Source organism: Erpetoichthys calabaricus, chromosome 8 (assembly GCF_900747795.2).
Source record: "Erpetoichthys calabaricus chromosome 8, fErpCal1.3, whole genome shotgun sequence".
NCBI lineage: Eukaryota > Metazoa > Chordata > Cladistia > Polypteriformes > Polypteridae > Erpetoichthys > Erpetoichthys calabaricus.
Window position 1 is genome coordinate 98826917 of NC_041401.2, and position 14576 is coordinate 98841492.

At 33.1% G+C, this 14576-nt stretch overlaps 1 protein-coding gene across 1 annotated transcript in view; it reads left to right on the plus strand.

Moving 5' to 3' along the window:
• The window catches only part of rasa4 (RAS p21 protein activator 4), a 130663-nt gene that overhangs the window by 99236 nt on the left and 16851 nt on the right, over positions 1-14576 (plus strand). The window contains exons 9-15 of the mRNA XM_028807134.2: positions 1393-1510; positions 1665-1818; positions 2367-2431; positions 2517-2629; positions 12026-12218; positions 12626-12763; positions 13816-13960. Coding sequence (XP_028662967.1) covers positions 1393-1510; positions 1665-1818; positions 2367-2431; positions 2517-2629; positions 12026-12218; positions 12626-12763; positions 13816-13960 — 926 coding nt within the window. The remainder of the gene's footprint in view (positions 1-1392; positions 1511-1664; positions 1819-2366; positions 2432-2516; positions 2630-12025; positions 12219-12625; positions 12764-13815; positions 13961-14576) is intronic.

Sequence of the window (14576 nt, forward strand, 5' to 3'; positions counted from 1 at the left end):
CTACAGGGGATGAATTTTGAGGAAAGACTAAAAGAGCTGAGCCTCTTCCACTTAAGCAAAAGTAGATTAAGAAGAGATATGAATGAAGTGGCGGAGTGGTGGCTCTGAGGCTAGGGATCTGCACTGGCAATCGGAAGGTTGCCGGTTCGAATCCCGTAAATGCCAATAGGGACTCTGCTCTGTTGGGCCCTTCAGCAAGGTCCTTAACCTGCAATTGCTGAGCACTTTGAGTAGTGAGAAAAGCGCTATATAAATGCAAAGAATTATTATTAAGTGTTTAAAATTATGAAGGGAATTAGTGGATTAGTGGATCAAGACTGTTATTTTAAAATGAGTTCATTAAGAACATGGGGTCACAGCTGGAAACCTAAGGGTAAATTTCTCACAAACATTAGGAAGGTTTTCTTTAAGCAGAGAACCATAGAGACTTGGAATAAATTACCAAGTAATGTGGAAGACAGTAGTTCTTTACGGACTTTCAAAACTAGACTTGATGTCATTTTAGAGGAATGAAATGGATAGGAACGGTGAGCTTTGTTAGGCTGAATGGCCTTTTCACATCTAGATTGTTCTAATGTTCTAATGACACCACTGAGCAAATTCCAGTACCAGGACAGATAAAAATGTTGAACGGATCAGCCAGAAAAGGTAATGTTCTTGAAGACTTAGCATATAAAAAGGCTAAAGATACATTAACAGAGTTGCTGGTAGAGCAGTGCATAATGCATTATTGTTTATTATATATATTATATGTTTATTATATTTCTTTTCAGTTAATATGATGTATTATTGTTATTATTATTATTAATTATTATTATTATTATTACGTTGGTGCATGGTAGTGCTGCTGCCTCACTGTAAGGAGACCAGGGTTTGCTTCCCGGGTCTTCCCCTGTGAGGATTTTTCATGTTTTTCCCATGTCTGTATGGGTTTCCTCCTGGTGCTCTGGCTTCCTCCCACTGTCCAAAGACATGTAGGTTAGGTGAATTGTCAAGGCTAAAGGGGCCCTAGTGTGTATCTGGTGTGTGTGTGTTTGCCCTGCAATGGACTGGCACCCTGTCCAGTGTTTGTTCCTACCTTGGGCCCTATACTAGCTGGGATAAGTTTGGTTATTTGGACCACATTAATTTTTTTGGCACTTTACCTTATGCTAGAACTATGGCTTATCTGGGGTTTGTTTTTTATGGGTTTTTTTTCCCCTATTGCCTCCAAGTCTTTGATGATGTCATGTTAAATATTTGTTTGAATTTTTCTATTATTTGGTTTGTTTTCATTTAATTACTTTTATGCATTACTTTCAGTCGGCACTACATTAAAATAACTATGATGAAAATCAACCCACATGAAATTTTAATGTAATAATATAAGCATATTTTATTAATTTATTTCAGAGGTAATGTAGGATCATTGCGTCTACAGCTGAAACTCCGTGATGAAACAATCCTCTCTTCTAACTACTATCAGCCCCTCACTGAATTATTATGCCAGGCTGTGAAGACAAATGTTAATGTGAGTGGTTTTATTTATTTTAGCAGCTCAAAAGTAGTTTTGGACTTGCAAACTTCAAAAGCATGACCTTCTCTGAATTACTTCAACAGTATAATTGGACAATTTGACATTCTACATTTTGCATCAACCTTGATTAGCTATTGTCTCTCTACAGTGCAGCCAATCAGATTTAATCAGGTTGATTGATGAGACCACCACTGCAGAAAGCCGACAAGAAGTGGCGACCAATCTTGTCAAGCTTTTCCTAGGCCAAGGCTTGGCCAGAGAGTTCTTGGATGTACTTTTCAAGCTGGAGTTAACAAAAACCAGTAAGATTGCTATTCATAGTGAAATTTAAATCTAGTTGTCAGTTTAAGGCAGTGAAGGAGGTGCCACTGGGCCTTTGCAACTCAGATCCTACTACTCTTTCTCCTTCCTAACCATTATTAATTTATTTATTTAAATGTGAGATTTTGAATCTGCACTTGCTTCTTTATTTTAAAATCAATATAACTTTATTGTTGTAAATAAACCGCATCTATTTAGTCCACCCATGAAAGCAGGTTATACACGGCCTCCCTGCTTCCAGTTCTTGCCACAGAAATGGTTGACTGCCCAGTGGGAAAGCAGGAAACTCACACATTCATATTAAGAAGGTGCAAGTTATTCTTTGTGCCCATGACCTTTCAGTTTTGGTTATATAAGCATAAACCATATTTTTTATTTATTAGCAGTCATTTAGACTGATGCATATTTATGTTTATTTAAAACTGTTGACGGCAGGTCTTATTTAATAGAAATTGGTTTAAAAAAGAGTATTTTAATTTTTAGAATGCATCCAAGAAACATTTCATCTATTACATTATTTTTTTTCTAGGTGAACCAAATACACTATTTAGAAGTAATTCTTTAGCATCAAAGTCAATGGAGTCCTTCTTAAAGGTAACATGGCTACTAGTGCTTTCTGCTCTGTGTAACAAACCTATGTCTCCCATACCATTCATTGTGTTGCTTGGCTGCTTTGAAGGTGGCTGGAATGCAATATCTGCATCATGTCCTAGGACCTACAGTCAGCAGAATTTTCGAGGAAAAGAAGTATGTGGAACTTGATCCCAGTAAAGTGGAGATCAGAGAAGCAGGGTAAGTTGAGGGCCTTTTTGTATAATACTAATTTCCAGCTTTTTTCCCAAAAATGAGACTTTTTAGAGAATAAAATCACCATTGCCTATAATAATTATAACTGTTATCTTGTAGCTTTCCAAAGCAAAGCAGCCTGTAACAATCTAAGGTAACTGTTCTATTTCACACATAAAGCTGTAGTATTGGCACGGGCAAATGGAATGCTTTATTTTGTGCACCAAACACATTTCTCTCATACCTCAAAAACTGCAACATAACTGATGCTGTTTTAGATAAATTTTATTCAAGATATAGTCCACACTGTGGTATGTATTATACAGTGGTTACATTTTCAATTTCTCATTTTTTCTCATATATCTTTACATCTTACTCTTTTGCTAAAATTGCTGTTATTAATCTTTTATTTAACAGACTGCCTTATCCTTGAGCAGCACATGCCTAGTGGTTAGTGTTGTTGTCTCGCTGCTCCAGGAGACTTAAGTTTGAATCCTTATCCTCTCCTCTCTATGGGAAGTTTTCACATTCTCTGTTTTTGTATGGTTTTCCTTCCACGTTATAAAATCTTGCATGTTAGGTTAATTGGTGGCTTTAAATTAATTTTAAATGAGTAAGTATGGATGTGTGTGCTTGTGTGATTATGGTCCATTGAGGGAATCTGAAAGTGAATTAATGGATAACAACCATGCACTCTCTCTGTTAAAGGATAATTTATCATTAAATGTCCTGTTACTTGCTTGTGATTTTTAGCTTTCCTTAGCTGCACTTCTTTTTCGTTCCTTTAGTAAAACTACTTTATCAATTGTTTACAAAAGCAGAAATCACCTCTTTTATGGTATTTCATAGCATGCCAAGGATGGAGCAGCTAAAAAAGTACTTGACAGTGTTTTCCATTTAGACATCACTAAACAAAGAGTTTGTATGTTTTTCTGTAAGAAACCTTATTTTAATAGTGCAGGAACATGTAATTATTGAACTTTCAAAATATTAAACTGTTGCACAATCAGTACAGTAATTGCTGTTCTTTGTATATCTACTGCACATGTGTTTTTTCTTTCATAAACACAGATTCATTGAATACTGTCATAAATTGGGTCATTTACATTTTTTTACTGCTTTTAGGAATTTCATCACTGACATCGCCATTGGCACCTTTCAAGACCTTAACAACATGTGGCACCTGGCGTTTATGTTGTTCTGGTGCCACATGTTGTAAAGGTCTTGAAAGTCCAAGACACACATCGTTCAGTGTCCACACTTTGTTTTTAAGAGAAAAAACTAATCTGTACAAGAACAGTAGCTTCTTGTGCAATTTTGCTTACATCAGTTAATGTTGTGTTTTTGACCCATCATGTCTGAAAACTTTTTTAAAATGTTCTAAAATTCATTTGTCACTTTATATACTGTAAAATCCCTTCACACTATACTGAATTTACTATTGTTAATTGTACAATGTGTAAAAATATATTTTTTGAAGATCAATAATATATTATTCATTTTCAACAATTTTTAAATCACACAATTGCCTATGCAGTATGTAGACTCTGGTTTTCATTTTTTCACATTCTTTAAATTACCTACACAAAACCATTGATTTACAGTAATAAATTGCATGATTAAGCAAAATATACAAATATACTGTATACTCGTACATGTTGCTGTATAAATCTACATGAAATTTTAACTCAGGTGTTCAAAATTGTCAGACTTTGATAAAGCTGATCAGAAGAATTCTTTTAGTAAATAGTGAGTCATGTTGTAATGGCAATTACTGTGAAAAAAGTGAAGTGGACTCAAGTTAGAAACTAGATAGCACTCATTCACATAAAGGGTTTTGATAATCTGGAATAAATGACAAAGTCATGTACTTTGTGATGCTTACGGTTTTTAAAAAATATCAAGATGAGCTTTTAGGATAGCTTGGCTATTAGATAACTGAACAAAACTGATTAAGTGAAAGCCTACCGTCATTTTTCTGCACTTTCATTTCTCTCTAAAACAATATACAGTATTTGCTGTCTTTGATATGGCAGCAGAAAGCTACATTTATTGGTCAGGCTGAGTTACCTGTAAAAAATGATAAAGTTGCAATTATAGTAAATTTCTTTGTGTGCATTGAGTTTCGATCCAACATGCTTATACAATTGATTATGTACTTTGTGTAAGCTGGTAAAAATCCAATATATCATTTATAAATTGGAGCATTGCAAGGCTTAAATTAACTATAACAGAATGAAAAATGACATTGCTGATAATTTTTATATGTCATTCTTTGTCATATATGCTTCTGATAATCATTTACCCATGTTACACAAACTTATCTCCAATATTATTTTGTAATAAATTTTGAAAAAATAAGGTGATAGAAAAAATATAATGCATTTGGTTAAAGATAATATCTGTTTGTTAATTAACATTATTTTAATAATGTTGCTACCTCTTAATGCTATATATATATATATATATATATATATATATATATATATATATATATATACATCCATCCATCCTTCTTCAAACTCCATAATATAAACATTTTCTAATTCTCTTGTTAGGTATACTGTATAATGTTGCATAGTGGCTGTGGAGGTGGGTCAAAAACCAAAGGTTTTGTGTGTCAATGGTAAAGAGAACTATTGCAAAAGCCTCCTTAAGGTGATGCCCTTTCTGACATTACAAGATCACCAGTTGCTCAGTTTAATGAACTTAACTGTTTTACTAGCTTCAGCATGTGGTATGCATGGCAGCATAGCAACAACAAACTGAAAGCAACAAAGAAATTGGATAAATCCATACATAAATAAAAATAAAACACTGAACTATATGAAAATTAAAAAGTGCAAAACAATTTAGACCTATGGAAATGCCTGGAGCTGCAACTAGTTTTTAAAAAAACAAAGACAAACATGGATTCACTTTTAAATTTAGCTGAACAAATCACTCAAGTATTTCCAAAAGAAGAAATAAATGCAATGCTTTTCCATGCAAAATTAGAAATTAGCTCAATTATTAAAGATGTTAAAATTAAAGAGCCAACTATGTTTTAAGACTAAAATAAAACCTTGCCCCGTGGGAATTTTGCAATTAGCAATTTAAAAATTCAGTGAGCACATTCTAATAATAACTTTACACTGGAGAAAAATGTAATGACTGGAAAGTTTGCAGTGTTGCTCTAATCTTAGAAATTAAAGACTAATAACTATCACTTAATTTTCATGTAATATTAAAAGAACTATAATCAGAAATAAACATGATTTCTTGAGTGAAATTAAATTTGTAAGTAACAGCCACAATTGTTTTATGAAAGAAAGATTTTCCTTTTGAAAAACAAGAAACTGGAATAGTAGAAAGAAGTAAAGTATATTGTTTAATTGTGTACGTTGATTAGCACATGCAAGTAAGAATTTCACTGAGCTCTGTAAACATGGCAGTAATGAACCTATTAAACTGCAAATCCTATAATGGCCCTATAATTTTCTTACATTTTTAAAAGTACTAAACATAAATTCTAAAGCTGAATATAATTTCTATCAGAGATTTGTTACAGAAGAAAATACTAAGAAAGAAGCAAAAGTGATTGAAAAAGACCTAGATAACCTTCATAAGTCAGAATGTGCTGTTTTAATGTACTAAAGTTCAAATTATTTACAATGGCACAATTGTTTTCAACTTTTGTCAATGTACATAAGCTAATAAAACATAAGTAAAATGTTATGGTTTTAAGGTGAATGATATTGAATGTGAATGAAAGAACACTAATTGTATTTAGAGTTCATAATATACTACTGAAATTATAACTATGTGCATTTTGGTCTCCAAGTTACAAAAATGCATAGTAACTAGTCCAGAGGCAGTGCTAAGAAGAGCATCCATGTGTAACACTGGAGTAAAGCACACCTCCCACTTTGACAGGCTAAGAAAACCTTTTTACTATTGATATGAAGTCTATATTTGAACCTAATACAGGTCTTCAGAATTTTCATATGCATTGATAAAGGTAATCAAGAAAAATTTAAACAGTGAATCACCTAGTTAATAACATTACAGAAGATTGAGGAGAAATGCAAACACAGTAGAACCCAGGAAGCTCTTGTTCATACAAGGAGTTTTGGGATATAGGACAAATCTGCCCTATCTGGTAATTTAATGCATTGAATTTAAATAGTATCTAGGAAAGGTATTCAGAGAACTTAATGTTTAAGTAACTAAATGAGCTTGATGGATGGAGTGGTACTATGTCATTTGTAAAACTTAATGTTCTGAAATTCACTGTTCTTAGCTGGTTTACAATGGGTTCTGGAACCAGGATAAACCTCCAGATTAAATAATATTTCATTCCCTGCACTTACAGTTTTGCTATTAGACCCTTATGTTTTACTGTAGCATTGGCATACCTTAGTCCCTGTGACAAGAAGCATGACTAGAAGGCATGTAAAAACAAAATCAAATATTCGGGCAGCACATAAAGTACTTAAGTAGCAACAGAGAGACTAAATCAAATGAAACAATATGTAATGCCAGAAAACCTATGAATCTGTAGCATTCGTCTGAAAGGCTAGCTAAATGGAATCCACACATGGGCCTCACAAGAGCTTGCTTCTCTCCCCAATACAGTCAGGGTAGGCATCTGCGTATTTTAAGTAACTGTAAATGGGTACACACACATACCATGTTGTTGAATAGCAAACAAACAAACAGAATGACTAAAAAATAAACAGATGTTAGAACAAAAAAAACAATAGTTATTCAAAATACAAAGTAATTAATATGGAGAAACATAAGCTAAACAGCAAAGCTGCTGAGAACTAAAGTTAAGCAGAATTTTGCTTTTCTAAACTGATCAGAAAAGTTGACAGTCTTACCATTGTAAGATAATGTTTTTATAGTTATGGAAAATGGCAGCCCATGGGACCAGGCCACCATGACATTGTCTATTACAGGCCATGTTTGACCCCTAGAATAAAGTAAGATTGCAAGCCAGTCAGTACAAAATTACAAAACAAAGAAAACAAATGATAGAAAGCACAAAAATAGTGGAAAGTGCACTCAATGAGCTGACACAGATTACAATTTGCTGTTACGATCCTGTTTATCAGTGTCTGTTCCTCTCCCTAGATGACCTTGATCTCCCTTGATGATCCTAGTTTTGTCTCTGATGTGTATTTTCGAAAAATATTTGGACATGAAAATTTCAGTGTTTTGAGTATGGTGGATGAGCACAAACATTTTATTGAACGCCTGAGCCTAGGCTGTTTTAGTAGTACTAAACACTGAGGTCAAGATAACTATTTCCTAGGATATCATACACCCTCTGGAAAAAAGAATAGCTTTGTGACGGAAGATATTTTAAGTTAAAAGATTGCAGTTAAACCCCATATTGTCGGGAACTGATTGATACAATGTGTACTATGTGCCTTGGTGGTCCTTTTCTGTTGTAATTATACTACTTGTTTGTTTGCTCTTCAACATCATTAATGTCCTTACTAGCATTTTGATGAGGTGATTGAAGGGCTGACAAAATAAAGGGTTTTTGTGATACTCTTACTGTTGTCTTTATTGTTACTGAGATGTTAAAATGCTACAGCATTTAGCTCCAGATAAATTACCTCAGAATAGTGTTACACCTTACAGGTCATTAGTTAGTTTCTTTCCTAAATAGATCATGCCAAATACCAGCGTCATCTACAACAGGAGAAAAGAAAATGTTAAAATGAGCTAAAGAACACAAATGTTACAGTGTATTTCTGGGTGAACCCAAACTTTTGCCTATTTTAATCTTTTTTTTATTTGCCAGTTTAAGATATACAGTATGGCTTTTTTAAACTCTCCCTCTAAGACTAGCATACTAGACTTGCCTTTTCACTGCTGCAGATGACACTACTATTTAGTGTCTGTTTCTCAAACTACAGACTATGATGTACTTGTCCTCTTGGGCAGGTGTGAATCTGGGCCTTGTAATTGTTTTCCTGCCCTGGTTAGATCCAGTTTGCCCTCTTCTCTCAAGGCAATAGTGGACAGCTTTTTGTGAAATGTTCAGTTTATTTGCAATCTGTCATATGGAATAACCTTTATCTCTTCTTTTGGCCATTTTTGAATTTGGAACTTAGCTTTAGATATACTTGCAACACAAGGAAAGACAATTGTTTTATTGAACAGAATAACAGGTTTCAGCTGTGCCAACACAATTACAAAAATTCCTCTAACCACCAATAAGCATTTAAACATAATTAATTAAAGATAAGTTACAAGAATTTGCTATTAAGACACTGGAGTAATGGCTGCTGAAAATGGGGCTTTATAGTCATGTGTGAATAATACATTTTAAATCAGTCATTTCATTTGTATTGTCTTATTTTTAAATTAATTTAAAAGTACCTCATAAAAATATTAATAAATGTCTATCAAGATATGAACATTTCTGGGTGATTCAAAATGGTATATTGCCTTGCAATTAGGGATGATTTTTATCCTAAACATTTTGAATTAAGTTCAGCACAGTAGTTGTGCTGTCAGTGCAACTGTGGATTTCTCACATTCTTCTATTGCTAACACGAGGTTATTTCTGTGTATTCTGGTGTTTCCCACATCCTAAGTATGTGCAGACTGGTGACACCAAAGTGGCCTTTTTTTGGAAAGTGTAAGTCTGTACATGAGTGTATCTTGTGTACATAAATGTGTCACTCATTCTGTCCAAGGTTAGTTGCTGCCTCTTGAGTGATGCATTTGTAATAGGCCGTGTCTGCTAGTTATGCAGAAATGGAAACTGGATTCAGAAAATCAATAAAAGTATTAAGAATTTGGTAGATTTTTCATTAATTTAAAGGTAATTCATTTGATCAAAGCAAGTCATAATAAAAAAACTTACACTGGGTGATGAATTCAAAGCTCCTGATTATGAGGCATGTTTATTTTAACAACTGTTTTACTTATAAAGTATATTAGAGGCTAAATTTCCTTATTATTTTAAACTAAGAGATGATATTGTTCTTGCATACAGTACATGTTGGTATTGAGGAGAAAATTTAAGGCCTTACTGTGTATACATCTTTATATAGACGGATGTATTTTTGAATATTATCCAAAGATTTTTTATTTTACAGTTCTTTTGTAGAAACTTATTTTTTATAGAAACTGAGCTGTTAAAATTTGTTCATGACACTCATACATTTATACAGTATACTATCTAAATCAATGTCAATACTGCTATACTCTAGCAAAACTGATAGGCTTCTTTGTTTTATGAGCTGCATAAGCAAGTACAAGTATGTGACTGCATGTGTTTGTTGTCCTTCATTTATATCTGTGCAGTTTAACGGATAACCAGATTTACCATGCAATATGTATGTCACTTTGATTTACATATGCAGCCATGTAATGTGTTATTTTCTTTTCAAATCCATTGCTATGACAATAACTTTTATTAGGAAGTATTTACTTGAGAATGGTTGTGCATACCTGGATGACTGCAATAAGACAACTAGAGAAGAAAAACTTGGGTATTGTATTTAGTAAGTTTTATGGTAGCTACTGGATTACTGAAGTAATAATGAAGTCATAAAATTGAGGTTGATTTTACATGTATTTATTGAATCTTATATGTTCATTTGTCATGATTTAATTTGTATTTTTTGTAATTCCATTAAAGCATAAACATTTCATTTTTTCAGTTCATATGTTGATTATATTGTCTTCTGAGTTACTGTGTAATTAAATGCATAATGTTTAACAACTAAAAGCAATTCATTTTTAAATTGTTTTTTGTGTCATAAAGAGGCCTGCAACTTTTTCAATTAAAAACTTATGAGACTCAGTTAAAGAAACTTTATTGTAACTTTCAGACAACTGGTTTTGTATAAGTACAATAATCAATTACAAAAAAGAGAATGCATCAAAATTACTGTAATTAATAGAAGACTTAATTGAAACTCTAAAATAAGTGTTTTATTCCACAGTGTATGAGCATTGCTTTTAGATTGACCCATTTTGATATTTATTTAATTATTTCAGATTTATAACACAATTTAATATCTCACTTTTAAATCATTTTTATATTCCATTAATTTTTCAGGTCAGTTTTAGAAAAACATTGAACACAACACTAGTTTGTTTGAAAGTTCTGGTCGAAATTTGGGTGGGCGTTGAATTGAATTTAGTTTTGCTAAGTTTGACTTTATTGTATGGAATGTTACTTGCTTTTAATAAATTCAATTAAAACAATAAAAGGAAATTAAGTCTAGGTCATGCCCTCTACACATGGGAATGTATATGACTGGTTAAAAAATTATAATATGTCACATATTAAATACTTCACTGCAATACTGCTTTTTGCACAGGCAAATTAACAAATATTTTAAAGAATAATAATCAATATTATTGTTGCATATTTGGCTGATACCTGAGCAAGCTGAGCGAATTTCTTAGGATCACACAGCAAGACAAACAGAGGAATTTAACCTGCAATTTTGTGTTTCAACATGCAATGCATTAGCCACCTATGCCCACTACAAATTGTCTCTTTTCTGAAAATGAAAAGGTTATCTCAGATTTTCTAGCTGTCAGTTACCTGCTGAGTGGAAAAAATAAATAACAGTGACACATCAATAAACAGCCTGCAATGTGATTTGCTTCCACTTTAAGACTCATATTACTTATGTTTTAAGTTAGGCAGACTTATTCACACTGAATATTATTTCTGTCATAAATGTGAATGAAGGGCATAGCTGCCACATAAAGCATAATCTGTTATATTGCTTACTGAACATGAAATGAAATCTGGCATATACTGTAAATCTGGAAAAATACAGGTCTTTTATTTGTTTTAGATTATACAGTATTTGTTTTTGCATTAATCACAAACATTCTATCACTGTATCCTTTCTGAAAGGTTTAACTGCAACAGACAGCTAACAGTTTAAAGAAATCAAGGACATGTTATTTAGCGTGAATGTAAGCGCAGTGTGTTGCTAAATTCAAACATCAATCGAATGTGGCATTTAACCTCAAGCTAGTGAAACAACAGGTTCTGCCATTTAAGAATTGAAATGTATCAGTAAACTCTGAGAACTTGAAAGATTTTCTTTAAATAAAAAATTAAAATGTGCAACAAAAACACTGTCCTTAACCACATGACAAGTAATGCACTTTAATTTTGTAACCCTCCAGTTAAAAATGCAGTTGACACTTAAGTAATGAATTTGATTTACAAATAATTCACAAAAGCTGAATTTAAGAACAGATAGATAGGTGGGTGAATGAAATGTATGTTCTGTAAATTTTGTGACACTATACGCAAGGTGTTAGATTCTCTTGCAAATTGGTAGTGTACAAGTCTGATGAATTTGTTTTAAGTATGAATAAGCATTTTGTCCTCAACAGATGTTTTCTAAATGTTATTTACAGTTGTACTGGGCTTCATAGAGTGCAGACAGAAACAGAGGTGATCCAACAAAGCACCCAGTATCTGCAGTCTTACCTGACTGACCTGCTCCATTCCATCCTGAAGTCAATAAGCCACTGCCCACCTATAGTGCGCAGTGCTTTCCGCCAGCTGTATGAGCGCGTCCAGGAGCGCTTTCCCGACAAGGAGTTCCGGGTGAGAACTAGTGTTAATTGCTACCTTGTTATATTACTGTAGGTGTTAGTTTACTCAGATACAGACTATACAGATAGAGCAGTTTATAAGAAAAGGTATTTTATAATGATATATAGTTATATTGGCTAATTAACGCTCAACATTTTGTTTGTACCATTTTCATTATCGTTGAACAGCTAGCAAAAAATCTTTAAAATGGACTTTACATTTTCAAATTTGAGGTTTTTTCTCATAGGGTAGTAGAGGACATATAGAATTGAAAGACAAATGTGTGTAATAACTTTACTGTTATCCAGATGTTCTATGAATCAACATTAACAACATACTATTTGAAGGTTTTCACTGTGATTAATTGTTTATAATGCCCAAAGACAGTGACATGTATTTAATTCATTTTGATGTTTTAGAAGGTGAAGTTTATAGCGGTTACAAGTTTCCTGTGTCTACGCTTCTTTTCACCCGCCATCATGTCCCCTAAATTATTCCATCTGAGGGAGAAGCACCCAGATGCCCGAACCAGCCGCACACTGCTACTGTTGGCTAAGGTACTATACCATCCATCCATCCATTTTCCAACCCGCTGAATCCGAACACAGGGTCACGGGGGTCTGCTGGAGCCAATAGGTACTATACCTTTAAAATAAATTAACAACATTATGAAACTTTGGCCAAGTGAATGAAGCCACATTGGTTTTCAAGGTATTACTGTTTCTAAATAGTTGAACCATAGTGAATTATCGTTAGATAGATAGATAGATAGATAGATAGATAGATAGATAGATAGATAGATAGATAGATAGATAGATAGATAGATAGATAGATAGATAGATAGATAGATAGATAGATAGATAGATAGATAGATAGATAGATAGATAGATAGATAGATAGATAGATACTTTATTAATCCCAATGGGAAATTCACATTGGGATTAGTTAGTTGTTGTCTAGTTTGTTATTTGCTATAGATATTAAATACATTCTTGTTAAGAAAAAATGTAACTAAGAAATTAATAGTCTTAAGAAGTGAGTACTAAAAAGCAAAAATGTACAGAGTAAACTCAGTACAGGTTACACTAATAAATCTCTGGGATTATAGTGACTTAATGAAAATCAACTCCTCAAATAAAATTTATTAAGGATTGATATCACTTTAAAAAATTGGTTGTAAGGAAAGACTGCAGTAAATACAAGAAACATTATACTTTCAGATAATTGTGACAGAAACAATGATAATACTTTAGTTTAGGTACTGCAAAAATGCATGCAACTAGACCTTAATAACAAAGACTTATTTTGGTTTTAATCACATCTACAAATCATCAGTTATTCATCTATGTAATGTGGCCTGCTAAAACAAACTTTACTTTGGAACAGTCAGAAGTGTCTTAAGTATGACACATTTTAATTGACCTCAATTTATGGGCTGTAAATTCTTCATATTCATAAGTAATTTTACCAACATATCAAATCCCACACTGCACAGAGATGTATAACCACTTTACTGATGCTTTGTAAGTGTCATTAACACCAAAAGAACACATTAACACATATTAAGCAATGATATTCACTGGAGTAATATTTTATTTTACTTTCTCAGACTGTCCAAATAATTGGAAATCTAGACACTCTGGCCAGCCGCTCTAAAGAATCTTGGATGGTCCCTTTGCTCCCTGCAGTTCAACAAGGTATTACCCAGCTCAAAGAGTTCATCACCCAACTGGTCAGCTTCGAGGAGAAAGAAGGTGAAAATAATGTCGTGGTCTGCTTTCTTGGCTATTTCTTTATGGTTTTTTTTAAGTTCTTTTACACCATTATAAATCACCACTCTCATCAAAGTATGTTTGGCTTAATTAACAGAAGTGATTTAAGCATAATGTTGAGAGTACACAAAGTTTAAGGAAATTTTAAACTTCTCATTATGAAGAGAGTTAATACTGTTGAATTTGTATGAGTGGGCAGTCAAAGGATAATACATTGCAGTTTCAGTCATGTCATTATGTAAATGCATATTTCTTTGTAACTGCATTAGAAAGAAGGCTAGAAGGCACCACATAGGAACACGGAATACCTTTAAGCTTCTCTTTCAGTATTATTACTTCTCCAAAAAATGTAAGGGTAAAGCATTATCTAAAAATGTGTGAAATCCTCAGGAAGCCTCATAGAAAGTACAAATTATGCAACTTGTCCAGAGATTGGTCCTGCCTTGTGCTCTATGGTTTCTGGGACTGGCGTGACCCTGGATGGATGGATGGATGGATGAATGGAATAATTAAACATGTATAACAAAGATTTTTCAATGTTCCCTAAAAGTTTTGAAGAATCTGCATTCTACGCTTACAGCTGGTTTACAAATTTATT